General features: G+C 48.2%; 1 protein-coding gene across 1 annotated transcript; it reads right to left on the bottom strand.

Moving 5' to 3' along the window:
- Positions 1-1445: 1445 nt before the first annotated feature.
- IL2RB (interleukin 2 receptor subunit beta) lies at positions 1446-16373 on the bottom strand. The gene is made up of 10 exons (XM_056482190.1): positions 16114-16373; positions 14786-14883; positions 14342-14468; positions 13143-13257; positions 11865-11976; positions 11177-11325; positions 10567-10744; positions 8806-8902; positions 6928-7012; positions 1446-5599 (listed from the first exon to the last, which is right to left on the bottom strand). The coding sequence occupies exons 2-10, from the start codon at positions 14865-14867 to the stop codon at positions 4763-4765; spliced, it is 1782 nt and encodes a 593-aa protein (XP_056338165.1). The 5' UTR covers positions 14868-14883; positions 16114-16373; the 3' UTR covers positions 1446-4762.
- Positions 16374-17518: the final 1145 nt, after the last annotated feature.

Below are 17518 nucleotides of genomic sequence, written 5' to 3' on the forward strand. Positions count from 1 at the left end.
ACTGCATAAAGACCAAAAGCCATTGCTGTAGTTGTCTCATGGTGGATTCTAGTAGATAAACATTAAATGTATATAGAAAGCTGTAGTGTTTGACTGGGAATGCTTTCAGAACTGCTCAAGAGATTTGAGACCTGATTTAACTTTTAAAAGTTACTTTGAACCAGAATTTCCACAGATAATGAGGGATAAGCTGCATTTTTAGGCACGTATGTATTAATATATTGGTTTCTGAGTTTACACTATGACAGTGGGTCAGAACCTATCTGAGGGTATTTCTCAGTGCCAAAGACCTTACTTTTTTAAATTAAATTTTCCTGGAAAGAAGAATCTTCATTCTCTGGTGTTTTCAGCAGAACAAAAAATGTAGAATCTCAATCTGATCTATCTAAGCAAGCATACCACATCTGTCACCACAGGCTTTTGAATCAACCAAGGACCCAAACCCTTGATCAGATCTGACTTCAGAGGAAATTTTTTACTGCAAGTACCCCTTGCTTTCAGTTTCTCCATGGTAAAAAAAAAAAAAAAAAAAAAGGAAGAGATGTGGGAGGAGGCTGAGAGTGATATCTATTTATGAACAAGGTATCTTGGAAAGGAGATGAGAGATGTGACAGCTATCTTTGCTGCCTCTAGGCTTGAGATAGAGAAAGGACTCATGCCTGTGGCTTTCAGCTCGATATTTTCCACACCAACACTTTCCACAGAGTGCTGTTGCTCAGCTGTGGTTGGCCTCTGGTACGATGGTCACAGCGTGTTTCTGTGGGTTTGCGAGCACAGCCGTGTTCTCACGGGCTCGAAACGGGACCCGCTGCTCCCCGAGTGACATTTCCAAAGGGCTGCTGGGAACCCAGCACAGAAAGGCCCCAGATGGCCCAAAGTGTTGTGGCTCTGGCATTCACAACCTGTGTTACTCACGTACAAGAGCACATGATCTCGCCTTCCTGGAAGCAAGGTCCGGTTATTGCCAGATCTGACACCGAGCGCTTCCTGCCGCCGTGTGTCACACATTCACACCCAGCATGGCTGCGAGAGCAGCCTGCCAGCTCCACAGCTGTCAACATCTCACCAAAAAGCACGGGGTGGAAAAATACTGAGCCAGCAGGACAGGCCTCGGGAGCTTGCAGGATCATCTCTAACTCCGCTTTCTTTTTTAGCTGTCTGAGCCCCTCGGGGCAGGGAGTAGAAGCACAGCTAAAGGTATATGAGTCCTGCAAAGCTTTACCTAGTTCCCTGTTTAGAAAAGTTGTTAATCATTTCCCCTCACCCCAAAGGACAGAAAAAACACAGTAGGTTACTTAATATTTTGTCTATTTACAAAGAAGCAAACCTGGGTTTTTTTGTACTCAGCAGCAAGATGTACTCAGTAAGAGTACAGATACACAGTTTGGTCATGCAAAGAGAAAATTAGAAAGTCCAGCTAGAACTCAGTCTAGCTACCATCATAAAAAATAACATATACATTAATAAAAAAAAAAAGAGGGTTAAGGAGAATATCCATCCTTTATTTGACTTGGCAGGGAAATATTGACATCAAGGATGAGGCTGAGCTACTTAATGCCTTCTTTGCCTCAGTCTCAAACAGAAAGACCAGATGTCCACAGGGTACTCACTGCCCTGAGTTAGAAGACAAAGACAGGGAGCAGAATAAACTCCTTATAATCCAGGAGGAAGTAGTTAGTGACCAGCTGTGCCACTGAGACACTCCCAGGTCTGTGGGGCTGAATGTGATCCACTCAAGAGCTCACCAAGCCACTCTCCATCATTTATCAGCAGTCCTGGCTAGCCAGGAGGTCCCAGGCGACTGGAGGTTAGCCAGAGTGACACCCATCTACAAAAAGGGCTGGAAGGATTATCTGGGGAGGTACAGCCCTGTCAGCCTGACCTTGGTGGCACAGAAGGTGTTGGCACAGGTCACCTTGAGCACCATCACATGGCAGGTGTAGAACAACGAAGGGATCACGCTCAGCCAGCATGGGTTTAGGAAAGGCTGGTCCTGCTGGACCAGCCTGATCTCCTTCTATGACAGGGTGACCACTTAGTGGATGAGGGAAAGGCTGTGGATGTTGTCTACCTAACCCTTAATAAAACATTTTACACTATCTATCACAGCATTGTCCTGCAGAAACTGGCAACCCATGGCGTGGATGTGAGTACTCTTTGCTGCTAAAACACTGGCTGGATGGCCAAGCCAGAAGAGTTGTGGTGATTGGAGTTAAATCCATTTGGCAGCCAGTCACCAGTGGTGCTCCACAAGGCTCAGTATAGGGCCAGATCAGTTTAATATCTGTTCATAATCTAGATGAGGGAATCAAGGGCTCCCCTTTAGTCAGCTTGCAGATGACACCACGCTGGGCAGAAGTGTTGATCTGCTGCAGGGTAGCAAGGCTCTGCAGAGGGGTCTGGACAGGTTGGATTGAGGAGCCAAGGCCAGTGGTACGACGTTCAACCAGGTGCCAGGTCCTGTTGGCAGCAGGGCTGCAGCAGCCCCATAGAGTTCTGCAGACTGGGGGAAGAGTGGCTGCAAAGCTGCCCAATGGGAAAGGACCTGGGGTGCTGGTTGACAGTGGCTGAACCTGAGCTAGGTGTGCCCAGGTGGCCAAGAAGGCCAGTGGCATCCTGGCTTGTATCAGGAATCGTGTGGCCAGGAGGGCTGGGAAAAGGATCATCCCCCTGTACACAGCACTGGCATTCAAATCCTCATTCAGTTCAAATCCTCAGAGTTCAAATCTTGTATTCAGTTTTGGAGTGCTCAATACAAGAAGCACATCGAGGTGCTGGAGCATGTCCAGAGAAAAACTTCTTCACTGAAAGAGTGGTTAAACATTGGAGCAGGCTCCCCAGGGAAGTGGTGGATTGACCATCTTTGGAAGGGTTCAGAAAATGTAGATGTGGCACTTTGCAGTATAGTTTAGCAGCCATGGTAGTATTTGGATTAGATAATCTTGAAGGTCTTTTCCAACCTTAATGATTCTATGAAGGAAAATAGAAAAGCCTAAGAAAGTCTACGTGGGCACAGTGCAGCTTGGATCCATGGCCCATGTAACATAGCAAACTCCCCATCAGAGGCAAGGGAGTCAGTGTCTATTCTCAAAATCCATCAGGGAAGATTCTCAAAGTACAGGAAACAGCTGGGAAAGCCTTGTGCTTCCTTATCTGAGAATCTGTGAGGGTCTTCTTCTCCTGTTTTCTCCTGGACACAATGGAGCAGTCCATGACTTGAGACAGATGGTGAAGGAACTGATAAGAGGAGAGGAATAGTTCCTGAAGCCCTCCCACCTACAAGTGGGCTCAACTCCTCTGAGCAGCTCTTTTGAGGTGAAATCCAAGTGGGTGACCCTGCACCTGGGACTCATAGTGACATTCAGGATGCATACTGCAAGGTCAGGCAACAGTGTAGGAGCAGGCATCTCAATGCTTGGACAGACAGAGATCGGAAAGAATGAGTTCTAGTTGACACTCACAGTTGTGACAGAAGCACTAACAAGTTCAATATCCTTGAGCTTTTTGGTATAAATTCTCTTAGAAGAGTTTTTTAAGAGATAAGAAGAACTCTTAGCACATGGCTGGTATTTTCCCACTGCTGAAAAATCCAGAAGCATCAATGGACAGATAGTACAAATGGTGAATACAGGGGATCTTCCTCTGCCTTACCTCTTTTCTTCTGTGGCTTCTTCTTAACCCAGACGGGGCATGTAGAGGAAGAAGAAAAAAGAAGTCTGTGCTATCCCCATTCTTTGCAAGTGGATTGAGGTTTTCTTTTCAGTAAAGGTGCTGATTCGTGGGTTAGTTTTCTGGGCTCATTCACCACATCTTTGCTGCTAGTTAGGCAATGGTTTCTCTTAAGCAGTGGAAGGAATGGGCAGCGCTGCTGTGATGTTTTCCACTTATACAGGATGTGGGATGAACTATTCTGCAATCAGCTTATCATAGTCAAATAACTGTAGTTTGCCAGCAGGGCAGAAAGGCTTTCGATTTCATGAAAAATATTGTAGCAAGAATGGGAAACTGTGTGAGTTCTTTTCTCTGCCACCACCAGAGCTGGAGGAAAGAACGAAAGGGAGGGGATTTCCCCAGTATTTTAAGCTCAGTAATGGGGATTTCTTTTTTACACTGCACTGCTTAGACAGCTGACGCAATTGTGGCTCTGAGCCGACCTTAGAGACTATAAGGTCTAGACTCTAAAGTCTAAAGCTGGAGCAAGCAGCTTAGAATGTCATCTCTAATTAAAACCTAAAGTGGGGACATCATAGAAAAACATCACACCCTGGGTCAATCAGGAGGAGATGTCTTCACCCATTTCATCATCCACCTCAGCACTGACTGGCAGTGCTGTTGTCCCCTGTACAAAACCCCATATCCACATCTTCAGGCATTTCTCCATGCCATTAGAGATTTTTAGGCCAGTATGAGGCATATGCCTGCTCAGCCTCAGACTGAGTGTTTTACACCAAAATGCAGAGCATGGAAGTGCTGGCACAGTCTCCTACTGGGAGCTGGGAAGGGAAAAACGTGTTGGTGAGGTTTGGAATGTCACTTGAGAAGTGTGAGTCGTTTCTATGCCATCAGAGCCGGTATTAACAGAAAAACAGAGTTGGTCATCAAGGCAAGTCCTTGCTGGCCTGTGTTTTCCAGCCTCATTAGTGAGCAGTCCCAATGGGATTGATGCTGAAGGCATACTCATGTCCTGAGGAGAGAAACTGTCCCTCCAGCCTTCCCTGCAGAGGTGGCCTTTCCCAGGCTGTGGGTCTCCTCCAGGCAGACCTTAGACAGAGCAATGGCTGCTGTACTGGCTCTGCAGGTCCCTCAGAGAAAAGTAGGCACCAGTGTTTGGCCCCTGGCTGGAGAAGGCTGTGTGGCACGGATCCTCATCCTGTCTTAGAGATGGAGGCTGGGAGCAGGGAGAGGTAGCATTTGCTGCTGGTGTGCAGGGGTCAGTGGGAGGGCTCCCCTTCCCACTCCCCTTCCCACTCCCCTCCCTTACACTGACAGAATTGCTGTCCTGCAGCTCCAGAGGGTCAGGAAAGCCAGTGTCCAGCTGGCACACGGCCTCAGCAGGCTGTGAAACTGCTTTGTCCATCACCTTCTCATCCTGTTCCAGCGCTGGTGTTGGTGAGGTGCCTTCACTCGACTGGAGAGCCCCAGGAGCAGCCGTGGCCTGCAGGGCTTCGCCTGCTGTCTCTTCCAGGAGGGAGCTGTTTGGGAAGCCCTGGGTTGCCTCCACACAGTGAAAGAAGCTGCTGGGCAGCCCATCCATGTCCTCTGCCAGTGTGCAGAGGTCTGGGGAGGGGAGAGCCTGGTAACACTCGCCGTCCTTGCTGCCACTGCCCTCCTGGGTGAAAGGCTCGTAGGTGAAGTACACCTGACAGGGCTCGATCTCAAAGGAGTTGGAAAGGTGGAAGAAGAAGTAGCCTTGGTTGGTGAAGCAGCTGGATCCAGAGTGCACACTGGTTTCTGTGGGAGGATCAGGAATCAGGGTTCCCTTGGAAAGCAGAAACTGGGATTCCTGGTCGTTCTTCTGCATCACCTCAAGCACGGAGATCTCTGGGGTTGTGCTGTTCACACACAAGGAAGATGTGGAGAATGGGGAGGAGAGCCATTTCTGGTGGGGAAGAAACACAAGAGAGAGACTATGACTGCCAAAGTAAAGCACTCAGGGAGCAGCCAAAGGTTTCTTCTACTGGCCACAGCAATAAAGTGACTTCTTCTCTGTCCAAGCAGAGGTGGTGGGGAGGGAAATTCCCATTCATGATGTCTCATCTGCAGGATTTTCAGAGAGAGTATGTCATCCTGTCACTTTAAAGTTAAGAGAGGATCTTGATCTGTGTTTTGAGATTTCTGGAGCAGGGGATTTAAGATGGAGAATTTAAGTGAAACAAAGGGAATAAAAAAGGTAGGAAAAACCCTTACAAAACCACAAGATGAAGTCAAGCATGAAAAACAGTATTGAGGTGCATCTCATGCAGTTTATTCCTTGGTGCTGAACAAGCTTCTGATATATCCACATGGCCATATGCAGATTTCTTGTCTAAAGTGCTCTTCCAGGCCCCTTGTGCCTAATTTTCACATTCATCATCCTGCAACATCCTGCAGTGCATCATTATCCTTAAAAATAAACTGGTTTTGATGGCACCCAAATCCATTGCCTTTATGGCTTGTAAAGCAAATTTTTCAAGTTCTTTCTGCCCTGATAAAATGTCTTGAGTGCCTGCTGCACAGCCCTATCCCCCTACTCTGCACCTTCCCTGTAGTTTAAGCTTTCTAAGCCTTTTTACACCTTGGCTTTTCCAAGCATGGCTGTTTCTGAACCCTCTGCAGTTTGTTTCCATCCTTCTTGAAGCAAGATGCCCCTTGGGATCACCTCCCACGTCTTGCATCTGACACTCCCTTTAATGCTGCACAGAATGGTAATTGTCTCCTTGCAGCTGCCCATACTCACAGAGAGCCTGGGGGAAGGGGAATAGTGGAGTGGGAAAAGAAGGGAAGCAGACAAGAATGCAAGGAATAGCTAAGTGCTCTCCAGTGATGGCAATTCACATCAGGAGCAGAGGAGAAGCTCTCAGTGGGAGATTTGGGAAGAGCTGGGCAGCTTAGGGCAGGTAGGGAGGCACTGAAGTGGGAGGGAAGGGGATGCTGAGAGGCCAAGCTCCCTCCTGCAGGTCCCTTGTTGCCTCTCAGCCTGCCAATTATGGGAGCAGGGTGCTGTGTTTTGTGTGGTTTGCCATTTCTCCCTTCTGTGATTAGAGATGCCTTAGCTGAGCATCAGGTTTTAGAAGGTCAGAAAACAGAACTTTTGCAGAGAACCCACAGCTGGGGCTAGAGGTTCATATATCATGTGTGCACATGCAGGTCTATCTGCCCTGGGCATGTGCAGCTGGATGCTCCTTTCCCTCATTTCTCCCCCCTGTGGTCCCATCCCCAGTCCAATACCTGAATGTCACCTCCGTGAACTGAAACAAGTGGGGGAAAAAACTTCTCGGGGTCTGGGATGTGAATCTTCAGGATCTTCTTAAACCTTGAGGAAAGAGAATGAGAAGGACAAATGAAGCAGGGCCTGATCCTGATTGCTGGCACTGTGGTGGGGGTGAAAGAGTGCACTGCAATTCACAGGTACTGTGCTGGAAATGGGGAGAGGTAAAATAAGGTCGAGCCTGAGGGCTGTCCTTGCTCTTGAGGGGTCTGAGAAGCACCAGCTGAGCTTCAAGATGTACAGAGATGAGAATGATAAACCAGGCACTGGAAAATACACTTCCCTCAGCCTTTTCCCTGGGTTGGGACAATCCCTGGTTTTAATGGCTTCATCCCTGCCTTACCTTAACCTCTTAACCTCTCCACCTGCCCCCTTCTGCCCCTGTCCTGATGGCCAGCTGAGCAGGCCTCCCTTTTCTCCAAGCTCCTACTGCTGTGAGCTGTCCCTTCTTGTTTGCTGCCACCACAATGACTCAGGACAATGTAGCCTGAGCAGGGCCATCACTGGGAAAGCTCTGCCACAGCCCCCTGCCCTCCCAGGAGGATGCTGCATGGCACAGCTGGGGAACACTGGCTGTGCAAGCCATCTGAGTGAGCGAGACTTGCATTGTCCAGAGGCCTCTCCTTCCCTGGAACCAGTGAATTGTCATCCTGAAGTGATCTACTCTGCTCCTCAGTTTCTCAGAGTGGTTGGATCATCTTGTCATCCCTCTGCTGAAGCTTTGCTACAGGATGTTCCAAGGAAAAACCCTCCTGACCTCTGGAGGCAATCGGTGTACTCTCTGAAGCATCAGAACTTGCTAGCTCTTGCATATAAACTACCTTACATCATTGCAGATGCTATTTTTATTCATGCATGTCTAATCCTTCCTTGCATCTTACCTCAGCATTATTCTGCACTCAATTCCCCCAGGTTAATTATACTTTGTGGAGAAAGGAGGCCTTTTTAACTCCCTCTGTGCTGTACCTCTAGCACTTCCTCAACTTTGTGCTGTGACTCAGGGTAAAATAGTGACCAGTGACTTTCTCAGCATCCATTTTCCTTCAGCATGATTCTCTGTCTTCCCTTACAGACAAACCATCCAGCCTCTGCTACTTCATCCCTGAGAATGTTTGTCCCTGCTCCCTGCCATGAGTATCAGCACCCTGCTTCTTTACCCCTGACCTGAGATGAGAAAACCTGTGGCTGTTTCTAACCTTGCCAAGCTGAGAGGTCACAGTTCCTATTGTTGTGTCAAGTAACCTTGTGAGACATTTTTGGTGCTTAATAAAAGTGGTGTCTGGGTGTCTTGAAGCATCATATAGGTTTTATCAGTGTATGAGGACTTCACAGACCAGGGAGAACAAGAACTGTACTTCTCACTCAGGAGTTTTGCCTGCAGACCCAATGTCACCCCATCCTGCCTGAGCTTTTGCTGGAATATTTAAATGAGAACTAGAGGTGACCAGGCTTGCTTGGTCCTTGCTACAGCGAGAGTTCTCAACCCAGTGACCTGCTTTTGCAGAGGCAATTTAGATGCATCCCTGCCAGGAAACACCACTCTAATTCCTGGGCAACAGATATGCTGAGGCAGCTGTTTTAAATTTAGCCAGGGCATGGCACCAGGGCGTGGCAACAGGTCACAGGAGCATGGCACAGTATGACAGTGCTGGCAAAACCACATCATCTTGGGTGCTGTTATTTCTCCATCAGTCTCAGAAGGTTGGGCTCTAAACCATAAATTGACTGGCTTAAAGCCATCTCTATCCTGAGTAAGACCAGGTGAAAAAGAATCTGAGTTTTGAGAATACACACAAGATACAGGGAGGAACAGAGATGTAACCTTAATTCTCAGTTACCATTTCAGGGTCCGTGGGTTAATGAGGAAGGCAGTCCCAATGATCACGAAGACCAAAGTGCTCACTATCAGGACTGGCAGGACTGGCTGGGATGTTCCTGCAAGATGAGAAAGAATGAGGAAATGGCTGTTAAAATCTAACCAGGATTCTATAGGTAGAAGCTGCAGTCCTGTCATGGCTGTTCAAGGTGATCAAAGTGGGCCCTTGCTATACTTAAATATAATATTATAATCTTATCTAGAATTATAATATACAGGTCAGAGTATATGTGAGTTCTGCTGTGTTGTGTAGGATGCCTTTGAGCTGATAAGGGTTTCAGAGTCTAAGCACTGCTTAACAAATAATTTGTGCTGAACAGCTTAAAATTCCTGGTCATAACAGCACCACAGCTAGGGGTTGTCACAGATGAGGTGGCACAGTCTGCTGGCTGAATTGTCCACCATCCTGTCTGTTTCATTGCCAAGGAAGGCAGGGACTCCTAAAACCAGCTAAAGTGTTTGAAACGGCATCAATGACCAGTGGGAGAGAGGGAGTCCTGGGGTTCACAGATGTCTGAGAGGGCAAGAGGATAAGGTTAGAGAAGGTTAAGGATCAAGGGACTGGCTTCTTTCACTGGAGAGGTGTAGGGAAGCATCAGGAGGCTAGGAAGGTTACAGCTTTACACCATATTGTAGTACTTGGATTGTAGGGTTAGGACAAAGGCACTGGGTTCCCACAGTGCCAGGGCTGCCAGCACTCCTCAGGCTTGTTTGGCATCATCTCAAACATTCCTTAATCTGCCTCTTTCACACTTATCTCCCCAGTGCACCTTTGCTTGGTCTTGCTATTCTGTGCCTGTTTCCTGTGCCTGCCCTCCTCTCCTCCCATCCCTCGTGTCCCTTGTTCTGCTCATGCAGAGAATCTCTGGAGCAGTTGGGAGAGAACAGAGAAAAAGAAAAGACAGGGGAGACATTTTTAGCACGTTCTCTCTTTCCCTGTCCTTGAGATGCTGCTCAGATCACTTTGTCTCCTCTGCCTCTGGTACCCTGGTTATCTTTGGGTCTTGGTTGCTATGACAACTGGTTGCGGCTGTATCCCATTCACTGACATCACACACTGTCAAAATTTGATCGCCACAGCAACACAGTGCCCTTTCTAAACATAGCTCCTCTGTTTATACCAACACCAGAAACAGCAGGGAGGGGTTGAGCAGAGGCAGGATGGGGGCAACATGAGAAGGAATAACCTCTACCCGCTTATTTTTTGGAAAAAAAATGGCAGAGGCCAGAGCCACTGACTCATGAAAATCTCAGCAGACCTTTTTTGAAAGGGTCTTATCATGCAGGTAAGTCTCTCCCAGTTTCCATGAGACTTTTCTTCCCAGGCTCAGGTGTTTTTCAGCTCAGGAGCTGAGAGCTGCATTTCACTGATCAATACCCCCACTGAACTTGGCATTTTAGGAGGCCAGAAGAATGTTCCCAGCATCTGGGAAAATGCCAGTCCTGGCCGCTGCTTCTGCTGGTGTGACATCTGCCCTTACTGCTCTGGGGAAGCAGTCCCTGATTTGTCCCTTGTGGCTTCTGGAAGTCAGAGAGGTTTTGCTGGGGTGAGGGGTCTTTGCCCTTAAGCTGTGATGCTGAGATGATCTCACGTAACTGATCAGGAGGGACAGTTCTCAACCTTTCTATTACTCTTTGGTCAGCTTCTCACCCTCTTTTGGCCATTCTTCCTTGTTTGCCCTGAGTCCCTGTTTTCCCCTGGAGGTCAGGCTCCCTGACTTACCCTTGTGGTCAGGGTGTGTCCTCCACAGGACTGGCTTGCTCCAGTCGCTCCACACGCCTTTGTATCTGCTCCTGGCACTCGGCCTTGCACGGACAGCTGCCTCGTATTTCGAGTTGGGTGAGAGTCCCTCAAAATTTACCCACATCTGGTCCTGCTCAATGGGAAAGTTTGCAGCCTCCTGGGAGTAGGGAAAATTTAGAACATCATCAACACCCTGGTTTACAGCCCCATGTAATCCATCTTCTCCGAGGCCCTCAGAGAAGACCCGTCCCAAGTCTGTACACCTTGTGCATGGCTTGTTCACCCTGAAGGAAAATGCTTCTTTGTTTTGCTTTTCTCATCCCTTTCAAGTCTGTCCTGGAACTGTCTGAACTTTTTTTGTGACAGCACTAAGTAAAACAGGATCCCCATCTGCCTCTTTGTCATCACCAAACACTGGCAGCAAGTGACACAGATAAAAGAACAGGGGCTGTCATCGTCTCTCCAGCTTCACCAAAGCTGGTTACATCCTGAGAGGAGTCTCAGAAGAAGTCTTGGGGGGCATAGAGAAGACCAGGGTTCATCCAGGACTCATGTGGTGACACATCCCAGTTTGCCCCTCTGCACTCACCTCCCAGGACTGACTCACGTGTCGGTACCGCACTTGGTACTCCCGCACCCCGTCCAAATAGTGAGAGGAAATGTTCAGGCTCCACGTTAGGTTGGAGGTGTTTTCAGTTATGTTAGCCAGCTGAAGGTTTCCTGGAGGCCTCAGCTTTACTGGAAAGAGAGAAGAAGCAGGGCTGGTATCCCCATACTCTGTCCATAACAGGACTGCACATCAAGCCCCTCAGCAGCAGGACATCTCCTTGAGACAGGTAAACTCACACAGCCAGAAAAACAATGTCCTAAGCAGATGTTTTTCTTCTGAATTAGTGAACTGAATCCTTCCAGCAAAGACTAAGACATGCCAAAGCTGTCCTAGAGAAGGGTGGAAGCACATAACTAGAGGGGGGCAGAGGAACTGCAGCAAGACTTTCCATCCTTCTTGGATGCAGCACATATTTTTCTGGAGGGCAGCTGAGCTATCATTACCTGTTTGAAGCCAGATATGGGACAGGACAGCATGTGTCTGGCATGACACTGCATGACAGAGGACCAAGTGGCAGGAGACAAAATTGTGCTCATTGTAGCAGGGGACAAGAAAAGACAAAGGCCTAAAATCAGCTGTGGGTGTTGCATAGGAGCAGATGAGGAAGGAAAATTATCTATCCTCTCATGGGGAAGCTTCAGAGAACAGAAGGCAGATGAGTACTCACTATTTTCAAATGGACTGAAGTCTTTTATTTGCACAGGTATTTTGGTTTTTTTCTCTCCAGTGTGGCAATGGACAGAAAAGCTAAGACTGTCTGAAACGGTGAAGCACTGATTCTGCAAGGAAAATTAACCATTAGTGACAATGAAACCTTGTGAATAAGGGTTCAGTTTCTATGCATTGCTTATGCATAAAATGATTAGACATCCTTGGCAATAAATACGGAAGGTATTTGTAGCAGAAGGGCATAAATCTCATTGGTGAGTGAGGAACCAAAAATTTGTATTTTATGTGGTTGGATTTTTTTGTTTGTTTGTTGGCCAGAAGGGCACAAAATATTTTGTTTCTTGGGATTCCTGTATGTACTGACTAAGCACATAAAAAAAATTACCCTCTGTGAGAGACATTTTTGAGAAATTTTATTTTTACCAGAATTTTTATGTTCTCTGGTAAGACTGGAACCATATTGGTATTAAACATGACACTTGAAATGCAGTGGTGCTGAAGGGCCACGTACATCATGCAGTACTGAATAAGCAACAGAGAAATTAGCTTGATTAGAAAGAGAAGATTTTGGAGCTATATGCCAACCCTGCAATTTGTCTTTGCACGTGATATGCAAATGTATGAAAGCCTGTCTGTCATTAGGACTGGTTGTGACTTTACCAATAAAAATATTATCTCAAGTTTGGGTGGGTGTTGTATGAAAACATGGGGACTGCAGTGACTCTGGATGTGACTGAAGGAAGTGCATAATGGATCTAAAATATGACTGATTTAAATAAAGAATAATAGTTAGAAGATTTGCATCACCATTAGCTCCAATGATGTGTTGCTGCCTGCTGCATCTTCCACCAGACACATCTAACCACACTTCACAGCAGCTAATGATCTGGAAAATGGTATTGATATTTTCTGGGAAAATAAGCTCAAGAGGTGACCTCAGAGCTGGTGGTGATGCCCATCCCTCCTCAGGGGAAGGGATTAGGGCCAAACACAGGTGACTGAGACACAGGACACTGCATATGATCTGTCTGCCCTGCAGCTCTTCTGCATGCACTGACTGCCTGGCCCAGCTCACAATGAAGCCATCCCTCCTTCCTTCCTTTGACCCCACAGGAGGAATGTATATCAACAACACACAACACCAAGCCCAATCTCAGATCCAGAGTCAGGGATTAGATTTGGGCTTTTCACACTACCCCTCTTTGTACACCCAAAATGCATATATAAATCCTTTCCACTTTGTTGTTAGCCAGGACATCCCAGATGGATTACTCACATTAACATTTTGGTGGAAGGTTTTGATGCATCTCCTCAGTCCTGTCATATACTCTGCCTTGGGTAATTTGCAGTGCTTCTTTTGTTTTTCAGGTGGGGGATATGGCTCTGGTAAGCTGGGAAGTTATAGTTTTGTAGTCAAATATTATGTAACACTAAAGGTCTTTCAAAGCATTTTACATCCTACTGTATTTGCTGAACAGGTTACAGCAAAAATTTAATCCTACTTTCTCTCCCCATTGTATCACTCAGACAAATTTCATGTGATGGCTCATGGAAGTCAATGCACCCCAGTTATTTCAAGGCAAATATAACAGCAGATTTCCATTTTCAAAGACTTCACAAACACCTCTTCCTATCTTCTCTGCTTCCTGTTGATATCAGAAGGCATACAGAACCCAAACTCTACAGCAACATGGCACAGTTCCACATCCAGCCCCAGTTCCAGCCACAGTCTCTGATTCACACCCATGGAGCACCATAAATGTTTTAGCTTTCTGGATCCATGCAGCAGCCCCAAAACATATTTGCCAATAACCCAATTGGAGGTGTCTCTATGACAGCGACAAGCAACCCACCCAATGACAGAATCACACTGAGCCTCTCCTTATGTCAGGCACCCAGGGCAGTCCTGGGGTTGGCTGGTAAGCCTCTTGGCTGCAGAAGTCCTGTTTGGAGATGGCAGAGACTCTGCCAGCCCCCACTGCAGTGCTGGCCAAACACTTCCCCTCTGCCGGGAGGCGTATGGGAGAGGAAAACATCATGAACTGGAAGAGCCAGGGGAGAGAAGGGGGACAGTATTTTTCTTCATTCGTTGTTACTCAGGGTGAAACATCTCAGCTCACCCTGGCAGTTGCCAAATGGCCTCTGTATAACTTCAATTCCACCCTTCTCCAGCCCCATCTCTATAAATCCTCATCTTCGATTGAAAATGCCTTTCAGTCCCCAGGGAGTCTGCCAAGGAAGAGGGATTTTTTGAAAAGTGATGTTCAGATAGAGCCATGGAGCTGGAAGATGGGTTGTGCTAGACAGTTTGGGACTGTCAGATGGCAAACACTGAGCAGTGGCTGCCAGCATCTCTGCCCACATGGAGGTAAGGACAGAGCTCAAGACAAAACACCTCATCTCTGTGACTCCTGCATTGAAGCCTGCATTTTTGTAAGGTGGCATTGTTTCTCCTCAGTCTCTCCAGTCACCCACCTGTCACAAAAGCCCTTCTCTGATAAAATCTCCAGCTGGCACGGTGCTTCAGCCAGGTCCCTGCCCGGGTCCCAGTCGCAGAAGAGAGCCGCCCGTGAGTCGTACCAACAAGTGAGGCTGGAGGTGCCTGCCAGCAGAGGAGAGATGGACAGCAATGTGGCTCAGTTAGCAATGATACTGGCATTAATCATCCCCCCAGACAATGCTGCCCCTTCTTAGACTACTGACTGACTCCTCTGCTGGGAAACTCCAAGAAAGAAAGGCAGTGCCACTCATTTCTCTATATCCTTGGAGGCTGATGCGCTCATCAGAGACCTGTAATACTGCAACCTCCTCTGCCTGTGTGTTACAACACAAACATTGCACAGCCACATACAGTGGTGCCCACACTGCTCTGGCTGCCTCCCCTCCCAGCTCACCCAGGTGAAAGGAGTCGCTTCTTACCTTGTGCCGAGTATGATGCCCGCGAGGGAGGCATGAGGCTGAGCAGGCAGAGGTGAGACAGAAGCAGCAATGAGGGCTTCATCAGTGCTGGTGACACGCTGGAAGAGAGAAGACACCCCCACAAGACAGCTCAGCAATGGAACTTATGAAGATGTCGAGATGTCATCACACAGGAGGCACCCTCTGCCCTAGGATGCAGGGCCAGTCTTCTGGGTTCAGAAACTCATATCCCTTCCACTCCAGAGCCTGCACTTCTCCCTCAGCACCTCACTGCTCTGCTGGCTCGGGTGCTTTTCTCAGCAGTGAGGCTGCTCACAAGGCAGCACGGAGGCTCTTTGCAGGAGTCATGTCCCCTGAAAACGCGTGAGTGAGCGCACAGCAGTCTGTGCTGCCTGCTGACTCAGGTAGAGAGTGCTGCCTCGGCTGCACACAGCTCGTGCTTTGAAGAGCTCCTGTTTTTGGTAAACCCTAGGGCTGAAATAACTAGGTGCTCGCTGAGTAAGAGGGTCCCTGGATGTAGCTGCCAGAAGTTAGCTGCAGAGCTGATGGCTTAGGAGGCAGATTTTGAATAGCATGTTTGGGACAAGCAGGGGAATCAGGGAGAGGAAAGTGTTTACCAGGTTCTAGAAAGTCAAGGCTTTACCATATCAAAAAATACTACATAGCGGTGCACAAACTAGGCAACTTCCCCTTCAAGTTGACCCTTGCTCTGCCTTGGAAGGACTCATGATTTTAGGCATATCAGAAAATTTGAGCTATGTAATTAGGAAACTCAGCAGCAGCCCTCATCCAGCCCAGGCACTCAGGAGCCTCCTTGTTTTACAGAGCCTGTACAGTCATGTTCCATATTAGACAGACTGGCATCCAAGCCTCTCTCTGTCCCCATCCACCCAGGCACCTCTACCCTGAGATCTGCCTTTGCCCACAGGAGAAAGAGCTGCCCTCACCTCTCATCAACCCACTGGAGCTCGGGCAGACCTGAGGAAAACGAGATGGAAGCACCACTGGACCTTGCTGGGACTGCCAGAGGAGTGTGAAGAGAGGGCTGGTCTAGCTTCATACCAATTCCCGTTGTGATAAAAGATTAGGTTCAGAGGAAGAAAAACATGATGACACCACATTAGCAGAGAGAGGAGAGCAAGAGAAAGCGGGCAGCGTGGTTGTGAGATGCGGGGTGAGATTTGAGAGGATTGTGGAGAGACAGAGAGATAAATACGCTCTCAGCCCTTCCCAACGGCGAGATGCAGTGTGTCAGACTGAAACTCCCTCTGAGATGCTTTCAGATCAGCCACCCCCATGCGGGAGAGAGCTGGCATTGCTCCCTTTACCTTCCAGCTGCGGGCACTGAGCAGTCCAGACGGAGTCCCTGGGGTGGTGAGGCTAGATGGCAGCAGGTGCTGAGTGCCAGACAGAGGGGAGGGTGAGGGGGAGGAGGGAGAGGGATGAAGGCAGATATCCTGGCTCAGTGCGTGCCCACCAGAGAAGAGTGCCTGCAGCCCAGCAGTTCTGCTCCAAAGCTGTTCCTCTCATGAGTGCGTGGTCTCTCTCTGTCTTCTCCCTCTCACCTGTGCACAGGAAGCTGCTGCTTGCTTGCCCTGTCAGACTGAGACAAGGCCCCACGGCATCGAAAAGGCTAGTAAGGCCAAGAATTAAAAAAAAAAAACCAAACTCAAACCACACTAACTTCCTGCCGATAGAGCAGTGAGTGCAGTAAACCAGGTTAGAGGGGTCAGGTATTAAACATCCTGGGATCAGTTTCAAACCCTTGCAGGGAGCAAAAGGGACCTCTTGGGATACTGGCAAGACCCATAGCTTCCTCTTTTAGACACCCAAATGGATCACTCATATTGCTCTCAGGGTCTGCACAAGTTTACTTTGAAATTGGGGACAGGAGTCTGTCTACAGTAGAAATACCATGAACCACTTTGTGAAAAATAGCTGGAGTTGATGACCTGGGCAACACCTGAATGAAACCAGACGTCGCTGCCCCAGTTTAGAGGATCCATGCTGGGTTGCAGTGGCAGTGGAACCGGGTCAATGCTCTGTGTGAACAAGTTGGAGGCACACCCTCACACTTACAGATGGTGTGACACCACAAGAACACCCATCCCACTGCCTCCCTACCCAGCCAAACACCCTGCTCACTCCACAGAAGGGAGAACCACCCCCTCTGGCCCGAGCCTTGCAGCTAGTCCAGCCAGGCAATTCTGCCCTACAGTGCCTGTTTGGCATGGCTTGTCCATTCAACAGGCCAGACAAACATGTAAAAAATATTTCCACCTTCTTCCAAAGCTTCCTATGCCCTCATTTTGCAGACAGATAGCCCCTTTCTTTGCCTTCACATCCCAATCCAAGGCAGATGTACAAATGCCAATCCACAGCCTGATGGTTGCCTGGTTCACAGATAGACACGGATCTGCAAGTGTGTCCACACACCCCTCTCTCTTTTCCATACAGAAGTAGAATTCTCTGAAGTGCAGCACATCACGTTTCCTGTCTGGTCTGGACTGCACAGTGATGGCCACTGGTGTGAGGCCAGATGATGAGAGTGTCCTTTACATGTGCAGTGGCCACCACACTCGGTGCTCCTCATCTTTCTCTCCTCGAGCAGCTCAAGGCCCAAGCTCAGCTTTGGCAAGAAGGTTTTGCTGACCAAAAGTTGCCAGAGGCTAATCACAAGTCCCCAGGCAGTTCCTGTTTGAGGACTCTCTAAACCTGGAGGATAGGACCTAG

Source organism: Oenanthe melanoleuca, chromosome 1A (genome assembly GCF_029582105.1).
Source record: "Oenanthe melanoleuca isolate GR-GAL-2019-014 chromosome 1A, OMel1.0, whole genome shotgun sequence".
Lineage (NCBI taxonomy): Eukaryota > Metazoa > Chordata > Aves > Passeriformes > Muscicapidae > Oenanthe > Oenanthe melanoleuca.